The following is a 26,070-nucleotide window of genomic DNA, read 5'->3' on the forward strand; positions in this document are numbered from 1 at the left end:
TTATAGACACGGATAGTAATACACTTCTCCCAGTGTAGTTCTGGTCATGGTTCTGACTCTCAAATGTCTATTACTCCTTATGTAAAAGATAGCTACGAGTGAGGTCTAATTATTAGCTGCTTGCAGAATGGAACACAGGTGTCATCAATTATAAAATACCATAGATGTTTTGCAACATAATACATGCTTATTTTTAATTAGGCATATTGCTCTTAAAAGATATTTGATATTTTGTGTATAAAGCAAATATTATGATGGCTTTAGAGAGAAACATAACTTCAAATATCACAAGACCCTTCAAATAATCCTAAGAAAGTCCTAAATCAGTCTGATTCCCCTGCCCACCCCAATCTACCACTCACATCTCAGTCACCATTTTTACACCTAAAGAAGACAGGGTTTCCCTTGGATGTTATCAGTGTTGCTCCTTAATAAACTGCAGAGATCAGTGATGTGAGACACTTCTAATGTTCAGTAGATAGCCTCTGCTGCCCCCTCAAACATTTGTAGCCTGAGCAAGAATGTGATAAAGGAAACAGAACCAGCCAGGCTCTCTGTCATGGTTGACTAAACTCTGCCAGTAGGCCTGCCCCAAATACAGTCTAAAACACAAAAACCAGATCACTGTCAACCACAAAGTGATCTTCCCTTCTCCCCCAATTTCTCTGACTTTGCAGAATTTCATAGGTACTCAGGGGTATAGTCTGGGCACCATCTTAGATTTGGGCCTCTTTCTACACCCTTATACAGGCTGTATCAACTATTTGCTGTTTCTACCTATATAATATTTGTAAAATTCAAACTTTTCTAACTATGGAGCCTGCCAGGGCCTTTGTTCAGGCTCTCAACATCTCATCCGTCAAATATTTATCTCATTCTTTTTTACCTTGATGCCAACTACATTGCTCCTGCAAGCCCATTCAGAAATCCTGCTGCTAGGATCATCATCCTAGCTAAGCAATCCTAACACATCACCAGCCTCCAATGAGCTCATCCTCCTCACTGCACTGAACACAAACTCCTTGTCTTTGTCTTTAAGGCCTTCCATCATTTAGCACCACCTATCCTGTCCACTAGTTTAGCAAGGTGTCAATTCCCACCTTCACTTTGCCAGTATTGCTTGATCAGATGCTTGTCTGCTTCTCCCTCAGGCACCTTTCTTCCATGTCCTCTCTCCCCCAACTCATCCTCCCCAGCATGAGCAAAAACTCCCATCCAAATTAATAAAAACTGCTATCTCCTTTTTTCAATTGCTTTTTAAAACCCATTCCAAACTTGTAGGGGCCAGGATTGCTGGATTAATCAGGAGAGCAATAAACTAATAACAAAAGGAGTCAAGTCAAAACTAATGACTATTCATTTGGAACAAAACCAGGATGCTGATAAAATTAAGGCACCAAGAGAAGAGGAAGGGTCCTAGCATGGGTGAATAGATAATTAAGAATTCTTATTCTTAATTCATAGATACTAAGGTCAGAAGGGACCATTCTGATCATCTAGTCTGACCTCCTGCACAACGCAGGCCACAGAATCTCACCCACCCACTCCTACAAAAAACCTCACCTATGTCTGAGCTATTGAAGTCCTCAAATCATGGTTTAAAGACTTTAAGGAGCAGAGAATCCTCCCTCAAGTGACCCGTGCCCCATGCTACAGAGGAAGGCGAAAAACCTCCAGGGCCTCTCCAATCTGCCCTGGAGGAAAATTCCTTCCCGACCCCAAATATGGCGATCAGCTAAACCCTGAGCATATGGGCAAGATTCACCAGGCTCCTCTTCTAATGGTGTGGTACAGGTTTCCCTGGAGGCCGAGGAGTGAGCAGTCACATCTGGAATGTTGTTTTATGATAGCAAAGTGTTTGTCTGTTGGCATTTTATCTGAATTCTTAATTACCTATCCACCCACGCTAGGACCCTCAGTAATTAGCAAGAGCAATTTAAATAGATTATTTATGAGCATAAATTCAACCTATTGGTATCCCCCAGGGCTCTGTATTGGGGGCCAATCCTATTCAACATATTCATAAATGATCTGGAAAAAGGGGTAAACAGTGAGGTGCCAAAATTTGCAGATGATACAAAACTACTAAAGATAGTTAAGTCTCAGGCAGACTGTGAAGAGCTAAAAAAAAAAAAAAGGATCTCTCAAAACTGGGTGACTGGGCAACAAAATAGCAGATGAAATTCAATTTTGATAAATGCAAAGTAATGCACATTGGAAAACATAATCCCAACTATACATATAAAATGATAGGGTCTAAATGAGCTGTTACCACTCAAGAAAGAGATCTTGGATTCAATGGAGATAGTTCTCTGAAAACATCCACTCAATATGCAGTCAAAAAAGCGAACAGAATGCTGGGTATCATTAAGAAAGGGATAGATAAGAGAAAATCCATGGTACGCCCACATCTTGCCTCTATATAAATTCATGATATGCCCACACCTTGAATACTGCATGCAGATGTGGTTGCCCCATCTCAAAAAAGATGTATTGGAATTGGAAAAGGGCAACAAAAAGGATTAGGAGTATGGAATGGCTTCTGTGTGAAGAGAGATTAATAAGACTGGGACTTTTCAGCTTGGAAAAGAGACGAGTAAGGATGGATATGATTGAGGTCTATAAAATCATGACTGGTGCAGAGAAAGCAAATAAGGAAGTACTTTTACTCCTCTCATAACACAAGAATTAGGGGTCACCAAATGAAATTAATAGGCAGCAAGTTTAAAACAAACAAAAGGAAGTATTTCTTCACACAACACAGTCAACCTGTGGAACCCTTTTCTGAAGGATGTTGTGAAGGCCAAGACTGTTACAGGGTTTAAAAAAGAGCTAGATAAATTCATGGAGGATAGGTCCATCAATGGCTATTAGCCAGGATGGGCAGGGATGGTGTCCCTAGCCTCTGAAGCTGGGAATGGGTCACAGGGAATGGATCACTAGATGATTACCTGTTCAGTTTATTCCTTCTGGGGCACCTGGCATTGGCCACTGTCAAAAGACAGGATACTGGGCTAGATGGACCTTTGGTCTGATCCAATATGGCCATTCTTATGCAACCTAAATTGGTATTCTTGAAACCTAGTGGTGATTTGCATGTTAAAATCAAAAGCTATAACCTCTTTAGGAAGGATCAAGTTGGCAAAATGGGAGGGAGAGAGGGATTCTGTGGGATTCTGTCATAAATCATATTACCTCTTTGAGTCACGGACAACTCAGAAACAAATGATCTTGAACACTTCAGTGTTTACCAGGTAAAGCACAAGATGAGTACTAGCTGGTGTCTGCTACAGACCATCAAATCATACGAGGGAACGGGGATGACTGGCTCTTTAAGCACCTATCTATTTTGTGTAAGGGGAAAAAAAGCTGTGTTATCATTAGGGACTTCATTCTAAGTGATGCATCCTGGAGATCTCATTCTGCCAGCACTAAAATATCCTCAATTTCAAAAATGTATAGATGACAATTTCCCAACTCAAAAAGTGTTGCACTCAACATGGAGGAATTCTATATTGGATCTCAGCTAGATACAGAGATGGATCACAGAACTAAAAATTAGTGACTGCTTAGGTGCAAATGATCATGACTTTTGTTCTGTTTGCACACAACAAATATAATCAGCTCCAAACCATACACACATAGTTTTAAAGGGCTAATTCCAAAAAGCTGAAAAAAATTATGACAATTATGAGCCAAACCAACTAGGAGAAAGACAATTCCCAATAATCATTCACTTTTTTTCCTGCTTAAATTCTAAAAGTATTTTACTAGATACCCAAAACACAACTAAGAAAGAAGGTTACACTGGTTAAAAAAATCTGACCTGGTTTAGAGGCAAAATAAAAGTAGCTATAAAAATAATATATAACAAGTGGAAGGAAGAGGAAGTTGATAGCGATGAATAAGGCTAATAAGATTTAGTCACGGAATCCATGACTTCCAGCAGCCTCAGTGACTTCAGCCGCAGCGGACAGGAGTGGGGCAGGAAGCTGTAGGAATCCACCCAGCCCCTAGTGGGAGAACCTCCCAGTTCCCTGTCATCAGGGGTGGTGCTGCAGTGGGGAATTCTGAGCTCCTAGCGGGAGGCAGTGAGGGAAGCCCCGAGCTCCTTGCTGCTGCAGCAGCTCCTGGCCCCCGTGGGTGGCCCCGAGCTCCCAGAGGGAGGCAGCGAGGGAAGTCTCAAGCTCCTAGCTGCTACAGGCAGCTCCTAGTCTTGCTGCAGCTGCCCCCTTGAAATATTGTGGGGATCCGCAGATCCCCATTTTGTCAGGGATATTTTTAGTAAAAGTGAGGGACAGATCATGGCTTCCATGAATTTTTCTGTTTTGCCTGTGACCTGTCTGTGACTTTTAGCCCTGGTCTACACTGGGGTGGGCGGGGGGTGGAGAATTGATCTAAGTTACACAACTTCAGCTACATGAACAATGTCGCTGAAGTTGACGTACTTAGACCTACTTACTGCGGTGTCTTCACTACGGTGAGTCAATTGCTGCTGCTCCCCCATCGACTCGGCCTGCGCCTCTCGCGGCAGTGGAGTACAGGAGTTGATGGGAGACTGCTTGGGGGTCGATTTATCACGTCTAGATTGACGCGATAAATCGACCCCCGCTGGATCGATTGCTGCTCACCAATCCGGCAGGGAGTGTAGACATACCCTTACTAAAAATATCCCTGACACAATCTTAGCCTTAGTGAGAAATATAAATTAAGAGATTGCAATTGTAGAAAATTCATCAGAGAAGCAAAAAGATCCAAATTGAAATCAATGACCATCAGAGTTAAGGACAATAAGAAGGAGTCTAAAAAAAAATATTAGGATCAAAAGTAATCCTAACAATCCTAGTCCATTACTAGATGGAAATGCTAGAATTGTTAATAAAAATGCAGAAGGGTTCAATACACATTTCTCTTCTGTATTTGGGAAAGCCAGATGAAGTATTCATGGGGTGATGATGAAACACTTTCCATTTCAACAGTAATTCAGAAGGATGTTATACACAGCTGCTAAAGTTAGACCATTTTAAATTAGCAGGTTTGGATAACTTGAATCTGAGAGTATTAAAAAGAGCTGGCTGAGGAGCTCTCTGGGCCATTAATGTTGATTGTCTACAAGTCTTGGGGAGGTTCCAGAAGACTGGAAGAAAGCAACTGTTGCATGAATATTTAAAAAGGCTAAATAGGATGACCCAGGTAATTACAAATTTGTCCTTGGCAAAATAATGGAATGGCTGATATGGGATTTCGTTAGTAAAGAATTAAAACATGGTAATATAATTAATGACAATCAACATGAGTTTATGAGAAACAGATCTGTTGAAGCTAACTTGGTATTTTTATGGGTTTACAAATTTGATTGATAAAGACAATAGTGATGATGTAATATGCTTACACTTTTGAAAGGCATTTGACGTGGTACCTTACAACACTTTGAATAAAAAAAATCTAGAATGATATAAAATCAACATAACACACATTAAAACTGGCTAACTGATAGGTATCAAAATGCAATTGTGAATGAGGAATTCTCATTAGGTGGGTGTGATTAGGGAGGTCCTGCTGGGATTGGATTTTAGCCCTGCACTATTTCAGACTTTTATCAATTACCTGGAAGAAAACAAAACCCTTACTAATAGGTTTGCAGATGATACAAAGATTCGGGAAGTGAGAAATAATGAAGAGGACAAGTAATGTATACAGAGCTATCTGGATCACTTGATAAACTGGGTCCAAGCAAACAATGTGTTTCAATATGGTCAAATGTAAAATCATACATCTAGATTGAAAGAATGTGGGCCATACTTACTGGAATGGGCGGGGGAGGAGGGGAACTATCCTGGGAAGCAATACTGAAAAAGGTTTGGGCTCATGGTGGATAATCAGATGAACAAGATGTCTCAGTGTGACGCTCTGGCCAGAGGGGCTAATGTGATCCTTGGATGTAACAGGCGAATATCAAGTGAGAGTAGAGGTTATACACCTCTTTATTTGGCACTAATGCGATTGCTGTTGCAGTACTGTGTCTAGAATTCAAGAAGGAGGTTGACAAACTGGGGAAGAGTTAGAAAAGAGCCAAGAGAATGATTAAACAATTGGAAAACACTACAATAAAAGGTGTGATTGCAACTCAGGTGCGCCAACACAGCTAAAAACAACAGTGGAGCCATGCAGTGTGGGCTTCAGCATGGGCTGTACAAGCCCGCTTGGAACCCTAGGTAAATGCTTGCATTCCTAGTCTGCACTGGTGTGGCTTCACTGCTATTTTTAGCTATCCTAGCTAGGTTAAAGCTAGCGCATGTATGTCTACCTGAGATGCAATCACTTTCTTCAACTGCAGTATAGATATACCCTAGTGAAAAAGAGAGAAATCTGATTAGTTTATCAAAGAGAAGGTTAAGAGATAATTTGCTCATAGTCTGTAAGTACCTACATAGGGAACAGAAATTTGATAATAGATGGCTCTTCAATCTAGCAGAGAAAGGTATAACAAGATCCAGTGGGTGGAAGTTGAAGCTAGACAAATTCAGACTCGAAATAACATGCAACATTTTTAACAGTGAGGGTAATCGGTCATTGGGACAATTTACCAAGCATTGTGGTGGATTCTCCATCACTGGCAATTTTTAATTCAAGATTGAACTAGACTCTAGAGCATACTCTTTTAGAAAAACATACAAACAGGAAGTCCAAGGGCCTGTGTTATGCAGGAGGTCAGACTAGATGATCTCAGTGGTCTGTCCTGGCCTTATAATCCATGAATCTTATAATTTATTATTTGTATTGTCATAGCACCCAGGAGCCTCAGTCATAGACCAGACTAGTCCCTGCCCCAAAGAGCTTATGATCTAAGTATAAGCAAGAGATGACAGATGGATACAGCCGCTTGGGGGATACAAGTAAACAATGAGATAATATTGTTCAGCATGATAGGCTGTGGTTTCAGCATGCCAGCAGCCTAACCACTGTCAATTTTTTGTAGGCATCACAGCAAAGGAATGTAGACAACCAGAGGTTGTAATAGAAATGTTGACTGGTACTTATAGAGCTATGTTAAATGGGTGCCGTATTTTTCATGTTTGGTCTATATTTAATTCTTCTTAAATAGGGTATTTTATATTCCTTTTATCGTTCAAATCATTTCTGGAGTTGTTCAGCATGGTACCACTGTTTTCAGGTACAATAACTGTATTCTGCTAAATTCTGAGGTCCATGCTCAGTCTACACGTAGACAAACTCTCACTGGAATCAGTGGGAGTTTGCCAATGAAGTGAGCTGTAGCTCACGAAAGCTTATGCTCAAATAAATTTGTTAGTCTCTGAGGTGCCACAAGTCCTCCTTTTCTTTTTCCTGAGAAAAAAGTGAGTGTAGTTTATTGTTTTGTTTTTGTTTACCTACCATGTCTGTAATTTCAGTGAAGTAGATTGTTCTGTTACTAATGCTGAACAACAGTCAAAACTATTTTTCATTCAACCTGACTGCTTTTGCAGCTTGACGCTTTGTAAAGAAAATTATAATGATTATTAAAATGAACAAGCAAGTCCATGATTTGGCTGATTAGGGACTAGTCATAACCCAAACTGTGTGGTGGTACTTTATGATTTGATCATATATAGTCATTTTATGTACTAGTTTTATTTAAAAATCAAAAGCTGCACTACAATACTGCATTGCAATCCTCCTCTCATGGAAGTCAATGGCAAAACTCCCTTTGATTTTCATGACAGCGAGTTCAGCCCCCTAGATTACATCATTGCTTAAATATACTCTGCTAACACCACTAATAGGGCTCCTCCCATGTAAAACAATGAAGTACAATATATTTTCCTTATTAGTATATTTTCTAAAGCTGTTCTTGAGGGAAATGCATATTAGTGTTCACAATTAACCAAGTTCTATTACCTGAATTACCACAACAAATAGTAAACTATTGTACAGGCTTTATGATAAGCATAAGGAAATATGCAACTCATATACTTACTGTGGTTGCGTGGCTGGCAAGGAGCGTCTAATGATTGAATGAACTTGTCTGTAAACATCCAGCTTAGACATGCATCGGCAGGACGTATGATTAGCAAAACTGACTGTTACAGGTTTAGGGCCATGAGACAGCGGCACGGTAATCTCGAATAACTACAGAAAGGGAAAAGAGAAAAGAACCACTTATAAATCAGAGTATACTTGAAAAGAAAAACTGTGTATACAAAATGAAATGTAAATGAGATTAAATCTTGATTCTCGTTCTCCACTATTCAGTATTAATGACTTAGTAAATTACCATTATGCACCTGATGAGTATAACAATTAGGTAATTATACTTTCCATTAAAATAGCATTTTTCCTGCATTACAAAGTCTTTTACATATCTCTATTTATTTGCATACTAGAGTATTTGGGAGGTAAGGAAAAAGTTAAAAAGCAGAGAGTGCATAAAGGACACATTGTTCAAGGGAAAATGACTTGCAGATTTGCTGGTATTTTTAAATCCAAAAATTAATATTTGCAAGGTACAATTCTCATCAAAAGGTCGTGTCTTAAGAATAGTTTAAAAAGTGGCACTTTTACAACATGGTATATTTGTTATGCAATTACAAAGATGTGTAAAACAGTAATACTGGATTTTGGTCAAAACACTTCTGTGTGAAGGGAGCATCTTTATTATGTACTGCAGTGTGATTTTTTTTTTTTGGTAGTGTTGTTCACTTTGGATCAGTTTTATGGCAACCTTTAAAGTCCCATCTGTGTTATTTATATTTGTTATTGTGATTATAGTAATACTGGACAATAATATCTGATGTCCCACTTGGACACAAAACATTTCTGTTTTTCTGTAAAACAAGCAACAATACTGAGCAAGACTCTTAAAAATGATACAAGGTGGAATGAGTGAGGTTGGGATGAATAACAGGAAAGAAGGGCAAATCATTTCAAGTACTTAATCCAAGACTTTTGCTCTGGATGCAGAATAAAATCAGGAGAAGTCATTTTAACAATAAAGACTATTGCTGTGAGACTCAGTTCATGGAAATCTCCTAACAAGTATATTCAGGCAGATATGTAAAGGTGTTTAGCTATCTGAAGTGAAGAATAGGCACTTACTGGGATTTTAAATCCCATCTAGGTGCCTAATTCCCATTGATTTTGATGGAAGTTAGGTGCTTTTGCAAATCCCAGTTGGGCCCTATCTGCACCTTAAGGAACCTAAATATCTATTAAAATTTGACCCTTAGTTTTTAAACTCCAATAGTTTCCACTGATGGGATTGTGCATTGTAACAATGAATTAGCGCTGAACTGGAATATACTTGCTAACCCTATGATCTTTTATGTTAAACTGTTTTATACCACTTACATACAAGCAATGTGAAATGTAGTTACTGCTTAAAATTTACAGGTTTTATTTTAAAGTTTCAAAACACATAAGACATATCAGAATAGGGAAAATTAATCAAATAGTTCCAAGCACAAGATAGGCCCATGGTCTGGTTCTGCTCCTAAATTAAGTGGGCCTGATTCTATGGTTTTTATGTTTTATGCTGGAGAACTCCATTGGATTGTTACATACTTTGGAGTAGCACCAATGTAAAATGGGAGTAAAGTTGCAGTAAATAAAACAACCAATGCTTTATCTTCACTAATGTTATAAAGTAACAGTCTACAGTAAATCTAGAAATGCACTGTTTTATTAAATTAATAACAAAAGCAAAATTCAGATTTCTACCATTTATTAGACATTTTCAACTTAAAACATGTTATAAACAAACACAGTCATAATTATAGTAACAATGCAACCCTTAAAGTTAAGAATTTTAAAAATTCAATTTACTACTTATTTCTGTTCTTTATTTACTTCCTGAATTTCTCTTAATTGGCTAGTGAAATGCAGTAATATAAGTTAACCTTTAGTATATTCAGCTTTACTTTCAGGTTGTTAGTGCTACAGTGTTCATGTTTCAAACAGTTCAAGGTGATGTTTATTTGTTAATGATTTAAAAAATTGTAGAAATATTACTAGTAATCTCAGGTTTTATAGAAGTTAGTTTTTACAATGTGAATTTTGTCCAAATTTTGATGACGGTGCTCCTTTAAAGATATTTGGCAGTAATGGGGCCTTTTGTTGGCAGAGTCATCAGAAACCAAGGATTGAATGGGCAAAGGGATTCTTTTTTTCTACTAGAGAAGTCTGAATTACCAATGCCTGTGCTGCACCTTTTCTGTTAACAAACAGAGGACTTTTATTCTACAGTCCTGTGAGTCCAGCAACTTTTGGGAGTATTAAATTACCGTGAATATTTTTAAGTGATCATTTGCAACAGAGTTTCTAAAGATTGTAAATAGATTTGTCTATTGTTGTGGATTAAAAATAATCAGAAAGCATATTCACTGATCGTCCAACCTGATGAAATGGTCATCTATCTACGGAGCTGCCATGGGAAGAATGATGTCATCTAATTCAGTGCAAACTTCTAGGCAAACTGTATTAACATTTAGACACTTGCTTCAGTTGGAAAACATAAATCTAAGATTTGGTTCGCACAGGGATTAGCAAAACAGGTCAAGTCAAAGGACAAGTCCACTTTTAGTTTAAAGATTTGTGCTATTAAAATGAATTCTAAACTGCTGTCTGTCTCTCTCAAGCATAGTTATCACCAGAGAGACCTCCTGGGTCTTCACTAAGAGTTCAACACAGACCCCTAAAAGGAGGCTTCTTATCAACTTTTTATTAGATTTATAATCCCCTTTGCCTTACAATCCACTGCTGGCCCCTTCCTTATCCTGCCTATTATAGCAGCACTGTCAAATTCATGACTACACACATTCTTACCAGTATGTCACATCCAAAAAAAGCATGTTAAAAGTAATTGTAAGTACACAAATAAAACAGAGATGTAGGTTTTTTAACTAATCTCATTTTTATATGGCTATCGTTCTAAGTGCTTATTTATTTGTCTAAAAGGCATTCACCAACCGCAGACCGTGGTATTTGTTTTTGCGACAATATACTACATGAGCAAACTAGTTGGAAGATAGTTCATGTTTGGTTTTCATTATAGTTTGCTTGCTTTAGTTTAATAGACACAAAGGACCAAATTTTAAAAAGTGGCTTTTATTTGTGCACACACAGCCACATCAGAAGACCTATGCACATACATATATATAAGTACTAGCTCCTCTTTGTGTCTGTGATACAATTCAGACACGAAACCCAGTGGGTTTTATGCAAATTCTATCACTTGTGTATACCAAGTTGTGCACACAAAAACAGAGGCCAGGTTGAAAATAAGGACAACGAAAGATTTACAGATGTGAAAACAGGCTTATCATATTGACTCTCCTATACACGTGAACTTTTGGAATAAGATAGAGGGGGTTTACTTCATTTTATATTACAATCATACAGACATTCTTCTGGTTTCCCTATTCTCATATATGAACATGCACAACATCCCCCAAGCCCAGTACTATAGGTAGAACTGAAAAAACCTAATATCTGAACACTATTTAATATCCGATATCTGAGACCAGTTCTCGGCTGCAGCCAAGCTGTGATTCATGCAGGAAAAGGGAAGGGGGACAACACATTTTTGTGCCTCCTGTATTCTTAGGCCATCTGGCTGCCACTTCTACCCATAATGTAAGTTAGACTATTGCCCTAGGGTGTGTATACCCCAGAATGGAATCAAATTAATTGCAATCATATTATGTGCATTCAGCCACCCTAAATTAATAAAACAAAACACCACATAATTGTTAATTTAAAAACAGGCTTTCAAAAGCCAAGGTTCTGAAAACCCTGAGTAACAAGACTAGACTCCGGATTGTGAGGAAGGCAGAATAGGACTATTCTTGCAGCACTAAGCCACGTGAAGAAGTCCTCTCTGCCTCAATTATTCCCCAGGAGCTACTTCTGCCCTATTTATGCTGCTGGAATAGTCTAAACACTCTGGAAAAAAACAAATCTCAGCAAACATCTAAAAGTAGGGTTTAACAACGTTTAGCTGAAATGGACATGAATACAGTTTGTCCTTGTCTACATTTAAACCATGTTTAGCACCAGTTCAGCAGCAAATGTTAACTGTTGTCATTAACAGTTCCATTTTAACATGTAAACAAGGCCTCAGTTACACCAGCATAAAACTAGACTAACTCCTTTGACTTCTGTGAACTATCTCGAATGTATACTGCTACTAACTATTATACAGTAATATATAACTAATATACAGAATTTAGTGGAGTATTTCATATTACCCACAAGCAGATGCTATGCACAGGCAAAATCAAAATGACACAGTACACTGTGTGTATGTCACAGACTATATTATATTAGTTATTAAATTTCTATTCCTTGTTTTTGTTAAATGGCACAGGCTGTAAAAAACCAAACACAAAACACCAATTCTCCTGACTGGAAGTGATACTGTCATCTGCCTTACTGAAGATATTTTGTCTTTTCTCTATTTGTGTCAGAATAGGCTACTAAGAGCTCTGAATCATACAGGAAGAGTTCATATTTGTACTTATTCCTTTTTCTAGAAGAGTGTTGTTCAGCCACTTCATTATAATCAGATTCCTGAAGCATAACCTACTTCTACAGGAAATGCACCTCTACCCCGATATAACATGAATTTGGATATAACGCGGTAAAGCAGTGCTTTGGGGGCGGGGCTGCGTCCTCAGGTGGATCAAAGCAAGTTCGATATAACGCGGTTTCACCTATAACGCGGTAAGATTTTTTGGCTCCCAAGGACAGCGTTATATCGGGGTAGAGGTGTATTACTACAGGTTGAACCTCTCTAGTCCAGCACCCTCGGGACATGACTGGTGCCCAACCAAAGAATTTGCTGAACCACAGGAGGTCAATGCAGAGTGTCAGTGGGTCTCCATAGGTGCAGGAAGTAGGGGTGCGTGGGTGTGTGTGCACTGCAACACCCTCAGGCTTTGCAGCCAGCGTGGCCCTCCAGCTGCCAGCCTCAGATCCTCCCACTTCCTCCCAGAGCTTGAACGCTGCGAATCAGCTGTTTGCGGAGCTCCGGAAGTGCTGGGAGGGAGGAGGAGGAGATGGTAGGTGTGGGGTTGCTGGCGCACGAGAGGTGCAGGGAGAGGAGGGCAGAGAGGGGAGCTTAGCGCCGGTGGATGCTCCGCTCCCACTAATTTTTCCCTAAGGGTGCTCCAGCCCCAGAGCACCCATGGAGTTGGAGCCTATGCTGGACCATGGATGTTGCTGGACCAGGGAGTGCTGGATTAGAGAGGTTCAACCTGTACTGGAAATTATGTGTTTAATCCAAGAATTATTTTGTGTGTTAATCTTTGAAAATTTAAAAGAGATCAGGGACCAAATTCTGCTCTCAGCTATGCAACAGCAGCACCAATGAAGTCAATGGAGCTGAAGTGGAAGCAGGATTTGGTCTCACATTGTTCTCTCTATGAATCAATTCAATTAAACAAGGTTTGACTCTTAGTAATGTCTCCTCTCTTTTGTTTGCATCTTTAATTCATTTCCTGTTAGTTCTTGCTTTCCATCTGATCCAGCAATGAACCCAACATCTGTGGCCACTATGGGCATGTTTGGCAGCTGTAATAGCCAGCTATCAATCTCTAGTATGGATTTTCCAAGCAGAAATTCAGCACATATTTATGGCTAGTTTGTTGGCTGGCTTCTTTTCTGGAACCACTGCTGGCTATCTCATGGACATGAAATTACCTCTGGGACTGCCCAGAGGTCAGGCAGCTGATAGACTGTCTGAACTGTCTTGTTTAGCTAAGGGTTACTTTTATTTTATTCACATAAGGCCAAATCCATCCTCCACTCCCACATAAGACCAAATTTAATACTATAGGGCTCTGCAGGCAAGAGGTTCCCTTAGGGTTCCATTCCAGGCTGTGGATAGGAATATAACCTAGTGGGCAGACTCTTCTGTCTCATCCCCTGCAACCAATCTCATTGCTCAGTCCCAGGGTTGGTCCCCCTCACTAGGATTCCCCATCAGATCTGCCTCCCCTCCCTGACTAGCCAGTCCCAGTCTCCCCACTCTATTGTGTTCCTCCCCAGCTCTCAGGCCCAGTTTCCCTCCCCGTAACCAGCCTTCAGTCCCAGTCCCCACCCACAAGCTCCTTGTCCGAATCTTGGCAAAGTTATAATAATAGGCATTGCTACCAGCCCCACATATACTGTATCTTAATGAAATTCATGTACAACTTAATCCTAAATGAAATAATTTCCTCATTGCTTTAAGAGAGTCCTGGAGAATGGAAAAATGCCTTAGGAGAGTCCTGGAGAATGGAAAAATAGCAAGGTCTCTAATTTGAGTAAAATCCAAACCCTGCTTATAATACTGAAAACAGTCCAAATTTTGCTTCAACTCCTTTGACTTGGGGGAGTTGCGTAGTATAAGCGAGTTCAGAATTTAGTTCCATCTGTAAACTAGAAGTATATATTTTTTCTTTAAAGTTCCTAATGAAGGTCTCCATGATTGACCATTATTTTCAAATTTATTTTCTCTTTTCAGTGTATATTTAAGGTAGAAGTTTGCTCATTTTCCAGCCCAGATGCTGATAGAGATAAGCATTTTTTCTGCTCTGAGCTAGAGATCATGCACAATAAACAAATATGGTTTAATTAGAATAAAATGTAACTTGCTGTTTTGTAAAACTACTAATAAATACTAATAAATTTGTTTCACCTCCAAAATCATATTTGTTCTGGCTGCGTTTTCCTAACATGCATGCTTCAGACAGTAAGTGTTATTTTTATAATTTAATTCTCAAAGCATTTAGATAAAATGGTTAATAATAGCAGCTAGATATAGTACTTTGAAGCATTCATTATCAGATAACTGACTTTCTTGGTTTGCTAAGTGCATGAAGTTTTACTTTGAAAAGAAGGCTTTGTTTACAGACACATTATTATAATTTGCAATTTGTTGAACTTTATTGTCTAAATATTTATAAGATGATTTCTATAAATTAGCTTTTCATGAGTAACCATATACATTTGTCTTTGTAATTTATAATATGTTAATTATTTTTGGGTGAAAGCAAACAGACTGGCTAAGGTAATCCCTTATCAAAATTGGCTTTTTCAGTCCAGATACCTATTGCACACCACTACAAATCAATTATGAGTGTAAGATAGCATTTATAGTGTGTCATAATCAGAGGTGAAAGTAAGTTAAAGGACTTACCGTACGCCGGAGTCCTGAATAGGGGGTGTGGCCTCAACTGGAAGAGGTGTGGCCTGAACTGGAAGAGGCAGGGCCTTAAATCCCCGGGGCCTTTAAATCTTGATTTAAAAGGTTTGGGGCTCCAGCTGTGGTAGTGGCGGCTGGGAGCCCCGGAGCTTGGGGGCTATTTAAAGGGCCCAGGGGATGCTAATGCAGTGGAGCCCTGGGCCCTTTAAATCACTGAGGAGCCCTGGGGGCTCCTGGCTGCCACAGCTACCCCGGAGCTCTGGGCTCTGGCAGAGCTTTAAAGGGCCTGGGGCTCCTCTGTGGTAGTGTCTGCTGGAGCCTCGAGCCCTTTAAATCCCTGCCTGAGCCCTGCTGCCCGAGCCTTAGGGTGGCAGAGGCTGTGCTTCGTTGGGAATTTAAAGGGCCCCAGGGCTCCAGCCACCGCTACCGCCCCGGCTCTTTAAATCCCCACCGGAGCCCCACTGCTGCTACCCCAGGGCTTTAAATTGCCATCCAGGAAAGCCGGTCCCAGTACAGTGCACCGGCTCTGCCGGTACGCCGTACTGGGGCATACTGGCTTACTTTCACCTCTGGTCATAACTTAATTTTACTTAGCAGGTATAGTGTGGTCATAACTTAATTTTTCAAAATATAAATCCTTTTTAAAATAAAATCCTAATGTTTCAGCACCAGGTCTCTTAATTTTTTAAATGGGAAACAAAGCTGGGTACAAAATATTACCCAGTGGCTGACAATATTAAGATTTCTAGGAAATCAGCAGAATTAGCCATTGATAAATTATTTCATTATCATTATGGAAAGCTTTCAAAAGTGCCAGACAAATGCTGAATATTTATAGCTATATTTACAGGAATTTACCACTAAGATTTGTACAAATGTAGTTTATAGTAAACCCTCATTGTCTCTTGGTTTTACAATCATTATTGCAAAATGAACTGGTGGAAGAGTACAAAATCAACAAAAATCTAGCCAAATACATGAAAATATATTAACAAACAAAAGAGTGAAACATAGGGACTGTCACACCAGAGCAGATCATTGATTCATTTAATCCAGGACTCTACCAGATAAAGAAATAAGATCTATATCTGTCTGTGCCAGGGTTGCCGCCCCTTGGTACAGGTTTCTGTCAGTATGTTGCTGTCTGTGGGGGGTCTGAGGTAGTGGCCAAAGAACACTTCAGTCCTAACCTTTACAGGACGTTAAAATCCAAAGGAAATCAGGAACCAAAAAAACCCCACAACTCAAAACAGAGTCAATCCAACAAGTTTTTGGTGGGACTCCTTCCTTCTATTCAGGACTTGTCTCAAAACACTACATGTTCAGCTTCTCCCCCTGAGCCTGGCTTTCCCTTCTGGCAGGAGCGTACCCGGGCTCTGGGCTAGGCTGCAATCAGGCTCCTCTCCCATCAAGAGTATCTGCCTCTGTTCTCCTTCCTGGTCAGCCCTGAACTGCATTAAGTTCTCCTCCTTTTAGCTCCCCTTGCCATGCCTCACATTTACTGTAGGTGTATGCGGTGGGGCCAGCTGGAGCCACAGACTCTCTTTACCATCTCCTTGTCAGCATGGGATCTACTTGAATGTGAACCCCTTCTTTCACACATCAACACGTGCACATTGCATATACTCGCACACACACAAACCAAATATACCAATAGTTCTTGATTGTACAAAGCATTAACATGGGGGAATATTTACCAGTCCCAAACTTCAAGCCTGGAACTTATGCCCTCAAACAGGAGAGAGCCTCCTCTTTTTTGTAGAGGAATGTATAGATATACAGTAAGTTGATATATCCTGTATGAAAATCTAGAGGAGAAGACAAGGAGGAAAGTAAAAATTGGGTTTGTTTCTGCTTTGTTTGTTTATTCTTTGGGCTTTTTTGATCTGGCTTCCTTTGTTTCTGTTTATTAAGTATATCTGAGTCAAGAAATAGGTAACTGGAACTCTGGACTAAACTGGTACCTAACTTTCCCTCAAACTGCTAGGTCTTCCTTCTTAGCTGTCTCACATCACTGGAACTACATGCAGCAGAAAGGACTCAACTTCACTCATGTCAAAGCTCATAAAAAGCTACTTCGAACCAGTCACCCAGGGTTGCTACGAGGCGCTGTTAGACATTTTATGTAAATTCATAAAGAAACCATTTCAGTTTTGAGAGGTATGCCCTATGACATGCTCCAGGAAGCCTTGGAATGTGAGTTCTCTTACTTTTGAAATACTAACCACATCATTGCTAATAAAACAAAAGCGGATATGACAGAATGGAGCCTCTATTTCATAATATTATCCATTTTCCATATGTCTCCATTTTTGTAATATTTAATATCTGGGATCAAAGCATTTGTATAAAAGCACCTTAAAGTTAATAGATGGTACCACATATTATTATTTACTCTGGTATTTTTGATTGGCTGGTACTTTATGCACATCTGAATAAAAATATCTGGCTTAATTTTCAATGTTTGTCTTTCATTATATTATATTCTCATATGCTTATTTTATAGCCTACAATTAAATAATATATTATCATAGCGGTGTATAGTCAACTGATTGAAATCACCTCCTGTGAATGGTAGGTGTTCTCTAGACATTGGTCTTTTTTGATTGAGATCAAGTGAAGAATAAGTTTAATATTTGATACCTCTACTATATCCTGCAATGGCAGTGGATAGATTTGATAGTCTCTTCCATCTTTATCTTCTGTTATCTTATTTACATATGTAAAGAAGGTAAATAGAATAGTTGAATATGTCAAACTACACTTTACTTCCAAAGCATAACAGCCAGATAAACAGATCAGAGATTTCTTTCAAAGAATTTGGAGATAACTCTAATTTAAATAACAAGTATATTTACCTCAAGCATAATCAGTAACGTGTATTCTGTGCCATAACCCAAATGCAATCCTCACAGCCAAAACTGGCAGCACTGGCCTGCCTTCACCTAACCCTTGCACTCCTGGAGTGCAAGCAGTCAAATGATGGCAGATTCCTCTGCGTGTTTTACAGTTGGAAAGAGGATTCTTGCACTTTCTCCTTTCCTGAATATTTACACTGGAAAAGCCATAATTTGGCCTGTAATTTTAAAAGATACAAACATAAGAATATTGCCCATCGTTTCCTAAAAAGGATGGTTCAATTTAATTTAAAAGCTCAAACAAGTTCAAAACCAAGGTGTGGCTGAATGATCCTGTACAAAAAGACTCTGAAGAAACTTAACCAAATTATAAATTTACACATTAAAATAAAAACTTTACTATATATTCAAAAGTTTTACCCTCCAGAATTCTCAAATCCTGTCCATGATCCAGTAGGTATCTGATATAAATAAATGTAAACACTTTTCTCTTTTTAAACCATCATTTTATCAATCATTTAAGATAGTATGGCCTAGTGGATAGACTGCTGAACTGGGATTCAGGAGACCTAATTTCTATTCTCAGCTCTGCTATTGACCTGCTAAGGTATGTCTACACTGAAGCAGACGCGGGCCTCCCATCCCATACACTGGCTAGCATGATAAAAATAGCAGTGTGATGTTGCAGCCTGAGCTCTCTAATCTTGGGAATCAGGTGGGCTTGAGAGCCCAAGCTCCAGCCTAAGCTGCAATATCCACACTGCTATTTTTAGCATGATAGCTTGAGCCCTGCTAACAATAGATCAAGCCCTGCTAGCGTGAGTCTATCTACCCAAGCTGGGAGGATCGCTCCCAGCTACAGTGTAGACATAGCCCTGGTGACTTTGGACAAGTCATGTCACTGCTCTGTGCCTCAGTTTTCCCATCTGTAAAACTGGGATGATGACACTGGTCTCTTTTGTAAAGCATTTGGAGATCTATGAAAAGCACAACATCAAGCTATAAAACACACATGTTCAGAGTCACCAAATGACACACTATTTTTAATAATATCTAACTCTTGCAGGTCTGAAATTGCAATAAAGAATTTTTGGATGAGAACAAGGGTAAGACTATGATCAGAGAGCCTATATAACCATCAATGTGATTGTAACAGAAATGCTTTTCAAGGAACACAGGTTTTATATCTATTTGTATAGCTTTTAAAATCCTTAAAAACAAGGGAGTAAATTCTGTACCTACACCTCTTGAGAAGGTGCAGCCAAGGTAGGGCAGGGTAAAGTACAATAATAAAAAGAATCCCCAACTGCCTCTCCAGAAAAGCTATCAAAATCCAAATAGAGGCAACAGTTAACATATTTTCCACTCATCAGTCTTTATTTAAGTCTTGTATTTCTGAGTCACTGTCTGGTCAACTATTTATGTACAAACTAACTTGAGATAATGCCATTCTTTCTGTTATGTACAAATTAACATTGGGACCAGTGATTTCTGATACAATCACAGTTGAGGACCTCACCTTAAGGCGATGCTTTGTGTAAATTTATCCTTTCCCTCTTGCGTGAAGCACCGCATTTATGTAGTTCGCCCCCCGCATCCCGATTTGTATTAACGGGACTATGTTTTTCTGATGGATTGTGGTTTATTTTGGCAGCTTTCCTGCCAAGTAATTGACTCTCCATTTCCGTGAGTTGTGATCTGTACACTTCCTAAATTGACACTATAGGCTTAAAGTACAGGCCAAGTATTCCAGTGTAAATGAGAGCAAGAATTTGGCTAGAAAGCTTTCCAGCAAGAGGACAAAAGTTTGTTTGGTTCAAAAAAAAAAAAAAAAAAAAAAAAGAAAAGAAAAAAACACCCTTTCTATATTACAAATGAGGAAAATAAATGGTAATTTGATAGCTGGTGAAATATAGTTCATTCTTTTCTGATTACCTAAATTGCTTTTAGGTCATATCTCTCTCTTTTTAAAAATTACATTGAATTTTGTGGATAATATATAAACTGATAACAGTGAAAAAAATCAAGTCAAATGATGCATTTAACTTCTGTTAATATATTAGTTTTCATTATGCCGCCTTTTGTAATTTAAATCATCTTACACTGTAAACTATCATTATCAAAATGTCAAAAGAAAACTTATTGACTCTGTATTGATACAACAGCCAATATTAACATTACTTACTAAATCATTATTTTTGTCAGACTAAACAGAAAAAAATACATGGGAAAAACAGGCCCATAGTTCATAAATGACTCAAACATTCTTCTGATGCATACATCTCCAAACTGTGCATCTGAACATAATGTAAGTCTCAAATATTGCAAGCAACTTCAAGCTGGTAGCATGTTTTCTGTGAGAACAGTTCCTCAAAAACGTATTTCAAACTATTTGAGAAATGTTTTCCCTTGAGAGATTATTACTGTAGTCATGAAATTAAACGATTTAGAACTTTATGTTCACTTCCACTTCAATGATCAGAGAGAACCAAGAACTGTGGATCTTGCTACCAAAGGCACAAAATGGGGAAAGATGTCAGTAAGGCAGAATCCCAACCTTCCTTGAAGAAGTGCCTTCGTGGACATTGTGGCTGAGATGTAGGCAGCTTAGATTGGGGCCTGGTTGCTTTTCCACCACATTCTGCTGTCTCAGTCTAGGGAGTACAGCAATTTAATTGCTGTTGCATCACCCAGATGCTATGAAAATAAATACTTTATAAAATGCGTAAATTAATAAAAAGTCAGTTTCTTCACTGGACAAGCCACCATCATCAAACTTAAGATGTTACTGAATGACAGAAATTAGAGAAGGAAAAGGTCTACTGTATTAAGTTACCTAGTCCAGGGGTTCTCACAAATTTTCATGTTGTGGACCACATCTGAATAAAGAAATTGTCTTGTGGACCATCTCCCCTCCTATCTGTATAATCTCCCTGTGGCAACTACATCAATTACTTTTGTGGGAAAAGTGATATCTGGAAAGGGTATGTGTATCTTTAGCTGTCTTTTCATCTTCAGTGGCCAGTTATTGGCCCTAAACCCTGGAATTCATTTCACATTGGTCTGTAAGACTAATCTGTTTTTTCATGCTTTTCCTGAGTGGCAATGGTAGTTTATCCTCAGGAATACCAATGGGGATCTACTATGACAACTGGTGTGATGGCTTTTATGGAAATCAAACAATGTAAATGGAACAATTTTTCTTATTTCATTTGAGAAATAGAAGGAGGAGTGAAAAAAATGTGAGTGGCAACTGAAATTTTATAGTGTTGTCCTTTGAATTTAGATCCGATAGCCTTTTGTCGGATGTTCTCTTTGCTAATTTCATTGCAATATAGCAATGTTGAACCACTGTTGCATAGCTTCAATATGGTCATTTTCAGGCGAGCAAAAATGAAAAAAATAAGGCTGTGTTAAGGTCTCTTCCTTTAAAAAGAAGACTTCTGAAACTTGCTGGTCCTGGAAGTCACATGTACCATGTCTAAGGAATTTTGCCAATGACTTCATTCAATCGGAGGAGGATAGGAACCTAAATGATGAAGTTCCTTGGCTTTGTGGAATAGGTAAGCAAAAAGCCCCCAAAACCCAACCCCACCCACACCAGTGCTATTTTTTTTTGTTTAAGCAAAGCTTTGTTTAGTTCTGGTGAGTCCACCCCCCAAGAGTCTTCTGTCTTAAGTTCTGATATTTCCTTAACTGTTCATGTCAAGTCCCCCCAAAGACATTTTTCACCTCTTAAAAGGCTACTTTCTTAAGATCTTGAAAAATGAGGTCACTACTAGTATCAGAAATATAAATTATGTCGTAAACTGATGTTGCTCCACTGACATCAATGGATTGGTGCCTATGTACCACAGCTGAGAATCGGCCCTGAATTTGGAAATCTGAGCTATATACTGTATGCATTCGGCGATCTCTTATTCAGGTAAGCAGGACTTGGCAAAAACACATATTTGAGTTAGTAGCTACTAAAAGATTGAAGCACACATTTCTGAAGTTATAGCAATGTGAAGATATGTCATTTGTATGTCTCAACCAGATGGAAGAACTGTGGCTTTGAAATAACAGTTGTTTTCTTTTTTTAAACTGTCTGACTTGTACCATCCCACTGTGGCTGTCTAGCAAGCTAGAGTAGCTTACATGCTTCATTGGAAATCCTTGGTAGAATGTACAATTTCAGACCAGTATGTTTGCAAAAAGGCTTTCGGAACTGAGATAAGATTATGAACATTTATCTTTTCCTCATTGACTCTTCTCTCCCTTTCCCTAATTCTTTCCTTAGCTGGGCTGTACACTAAGCAATCCTACTTGCATCAGCTGCCACTACACAGCTGCTTCTGCTGTGTTGAGGCTCCAATTGTGCAGTATTTCATCTAAAATGGAACTTGGTGATAAAGGAGATTATATTAACACTAAAATTAGATCATCCTCATTTAGAGCATCCACCAAGAAGAAAGAAAGAGAGGAAAAAATAGAGACTACCAAAGGAAAAACACAGACAGCTGTTCTGAGAAGATGACAATAGTGAATGGCTTTTTGGGAGGCTGCTTAACTATACTGCTCAATGATGGAATGTGTAATTGTTATAGTTGCATGTAACAGTGTTTAATTTTAGCTTTTTTTCCTTTAAAAAACCCTAGAAATTACAGTAAAAATCCAACTATGTTAAACAAATGTTATTTAAGTTGGCAAGTCAAGCACTTGAAAGTTAAGTGTCCATGCAATCTCAATTCTGCTCTCTTGCATGTACAGTATGATACAGTCTGTATTGAGATGATCACATACTATTTTTTCTACAGCACTCCTATCTCATACAGTGCATAGTGGGACAGACCTGGAGGTAGGATTAAGGTTGCATGGGCAATTGCAAATCTGGCATTTCATAACTTTCAAGTGCTTGACTTTGCAACCTAAATTTCTTTTAACATAGTTTCTCCCCACTCCTTACGTCATTAACTATTTTTAGCTGCACAGTATATAAAGGTAACATAGTTCTGGAAACTATGTGTGTTCAAATGAATAATAAATTGAAATAAAATTAGATTCTGGGATATGTTTTTCCATGTAGCAATACGTTAAAATGCATAACTGTCCATTTACTTGATATGTAAAGACAACTCACAATATAACTGGAATAAGAACCTACCGTCTTGCTGATGTAACTTGTGCTGATATTCATACATTGCAGCCCCTCACTATTGCAGCAACCTCCACATCTGTAGATGGATACACATGGGGGTTTAAAGAAGGTGTTTGTTGTTGCTCCAAACTCTTTCCCCACATCTACACACACCTCGCGTGGCATGCACTGAGTTTTCCTCCATTCATTATCAATACCTGCCAAGTTATAGGGAAGTTCATACGTTATAATGCAGCTAGTTAAAATAAGAACAACATTCCACCATATATTAACAGCAACTTGCTTATGTTTGGAATCAGACTAGCATATGACTTCATGTATTTAGATTCTTGATTCAATGAAATACACATTAGAGCATAAGCTTTCGTGAGCTACAGCTCACTTCATCGGATGCATTTTAATAAATTTGTTAGTCTCTAAGGTGCCATGGGTACTCCTTTTTTTTTTGCGAATACAGACTAACACGGCTGCTACTCTGAAACACTACAGCTCTGTCCTCACTGTGGCTCTGCTCCCTGGCGCACTGCCATGGGATTCTAGAAAGTTACTGCAGAGAGAATTCAGTTTCTCTAAAGAAATGTGTATTTCATTGAATCAATCATTGAATCTAAATACATGAAGTGTAGTGGAATCACTGGGATCCTAGTAAACATTCCCAAAGTCTAGGTAGATCTCAGGATATCCGAAGATTTCAGAGAGATTTCCATGTACAGTTTCCTATCCCTATATGACAATATTTGCAGAGGAGAATCATCTGGCCCTGAATAACAAACACTTCAGAATTTGGACCACACCGTATGTTAAAAAGCATGTTTGATTTGTGTCCTGTACTATTAAAGTGACAAATATTTAATTGGATGTTCATTTACTTTTGTGAACTACAGAGTGCTCTCTCTATGCTTGTCCAATGCAAAAAAAAGAAAATTATAGGGCAATATTTTATACCTTCTTCCTTAAACTTAAATTCTAATTCGGCTAGGTCCTTAGACATTGATTGGATTTTCTGGCTGGGCATTTCTGCCAAATTGCAATTGTGCACAGCTGAGACCTCATCATTAAAAAGTGATGTAACTTGCCTCACAACAGCCCGTTCCTGTCTTGAAGCCAACTTCTGTTAGGTTGCTTTCTGGCTCAAAGAAGAACTAACAACACATCTGTTATCTAATCAATTCCTCCTCTAACAATTCAATTCAAACCCACCTACTTTATTGTAAATTTTACTCTTCCTTTATAAGTTCTAAACTTCCCACCAAAAAACCTATAAAGTAGGGCTGTTGATTAAGAGGAGTTAACTCATGCGATTAAGTCAAAAAATTAATCACAATTAAAAAAATTAATCATGAATAATCACAGTTTTAATTGCACTGTTAAACAATAGAATACCAACTGAAATTTATTAAATATTTTGGATGTTTTTCTACATTTTCATCTATGTTGTATTCTGTGTTGTAACTGAAATTAAAGTGTATATTTTTGATTATAAATATTTGCACTGTAAAAATGATAAAAGAAATAGTATTTTTCAATTCACCTCATACAAGTACTGTAGTGAAATCTTTGTCGTGAAAGTGCAACTTACAAATGTACATTTTTGTATTACATAACTCCATTCAAAAATAAAAACGATGTAAAATTTTAGAGCCTGCCAGTTCACTCAGTCCTACTTCTTGTTCAGCCTATTGCTCAGACAAACAAGTTTGTTTACATTTACAGGAGATAATGCTGTCTGCTTCTTATTTACAATGTCACCTGAAAGTGAGAACAGGCACTTACATGGCACTTTTGTAGAATGGCACTTCTGCAAGGTATTTTATGCACCAGATATGCTAAACATTTGTATGCCCCTTCATGCTTCGGTCATCATTCCAGAGGACATGCTTCCATTCTGATGACGCTCATTAAAAAAAATGAGTAAATTAAATTTGTGACTGAACTCCTTGGGGGAGAATCGTATGTCCCCTGCTCTGTTTTGCCCACATTCTGCCATATATTTCATGTTATAGCAGTCTCAGATGATGACCCAGCATGTTGTTCATTTTAAGAACACTTTCACTGCAGATTTGACAAAATGCAAAGTAGGTACCAATGTGAGATTTCTAAAGATAGCTACAGCACTTGACCCAAGGTTTAAGAATTTGAGAGGGACACGGTGTGGAGCATGTTTTCAGAAGTCTTAAAAGAGCAACACTCTGATGCGGAAACTACAGAATCTGAACCACCAAAAAAGAAAATCAACCTTCTGCAGGTGGCATCTGACTCAGATGATGAAATGAACGTGTTGGTCCGCTCTGCTTTTGATTGTTATTGAGCAGAACCAGTCATCAGCATGGACACATGTCCCCTGGAATGGTAGTTGAAGCATGAAGGGACATATGAATTTTTAGCACATCTGGCATGTAAATATCTTGCAACGCCAACTACAACAGTGCCATGAGAACACCTGTTCTCAATTTCAGGTGATATTATAAATAAGAAGCGGGCAGCATTATCTCCTCCAAATGTAAACAAACTTGTTTGTCTGAGCGATTGGCTGAACAAGACGTAGGACTGAGTGGACTTGTAGGCTCTAAAATTTTACATTGTTTTATTTTTGAATGCAGTTTTTTTAACAATTCTATATTTGTAAGTTCAACTTTCATGATAAAGAGATTGCACTACAGTACTTGTATTAGGTAAATTGAAAAATACTATTTCTTTTGTTTTTTTAAAGTGCAAATACTTGTAATTAACATTAAATATAAACTGAGCACTATACACTTTGTATTCTGTGTTGTAATTGAAATCAAATTATTTTAAAATATAGAAAACATCCAAAATATTTAAATAAATGGTATTCTATTATGGTTTCACAGCGCAATTAATTTTTTTAATTGCTTGACAGCCCTACC

At 38.4% G+C, this 26,070-nt stretch overlaps 1 protein-coding gene across 5 annotated transcripts in view; it reads right to left on the reverse strand.

The window, feature by feature from the left end:
- The window catches only part of VEGFC (vascular endothelial growth factor C), a 137,199-nt gene that overhangs the window by 13,879 nt on the left and 97,250 nt on the right, over nucleotides 1–26,070 (reverse strand). For 4 of the 5 annotated variants that reach the window (XM_043513473.1, XM_038399622.2, XM_043513476.1 and 1 more), the window contains 2 exons: nucleotides 23,189–23,379; nucleotides 7,979–8,130 (listed from right to left, as the gene is read on the reverse strand). In XM_043513473.1, the coding sequence (XP_043369408.1) occupies nucleotides 7,979–8,130; nucleotides 23,189–23,379 (343 nt within the window). The remainder of the gene's footprint in view (nucleotides 1–7,978; nucleotides 8,131–23,188; nucleotides 23,380–26,070) is intronic. The other variant, XM_043513474.1, reaches the window with a different exon arrangement.

The sequence above is a fragment of the Dermochelys coriacea genome, chromosome 4 (genome assembly GCF_009764565.3).
Source record: "Dermochelys coriacea isolate rDerCor1 chromosome 4, rDerCor1.pri.v4, whole genome shotgun sequence".
Lineage (NCBI taxonomy): Eukaryota > Metazoa > Chordata > Testudines > Dermochelyidae > Dermochelys > Dermochelys coriacea.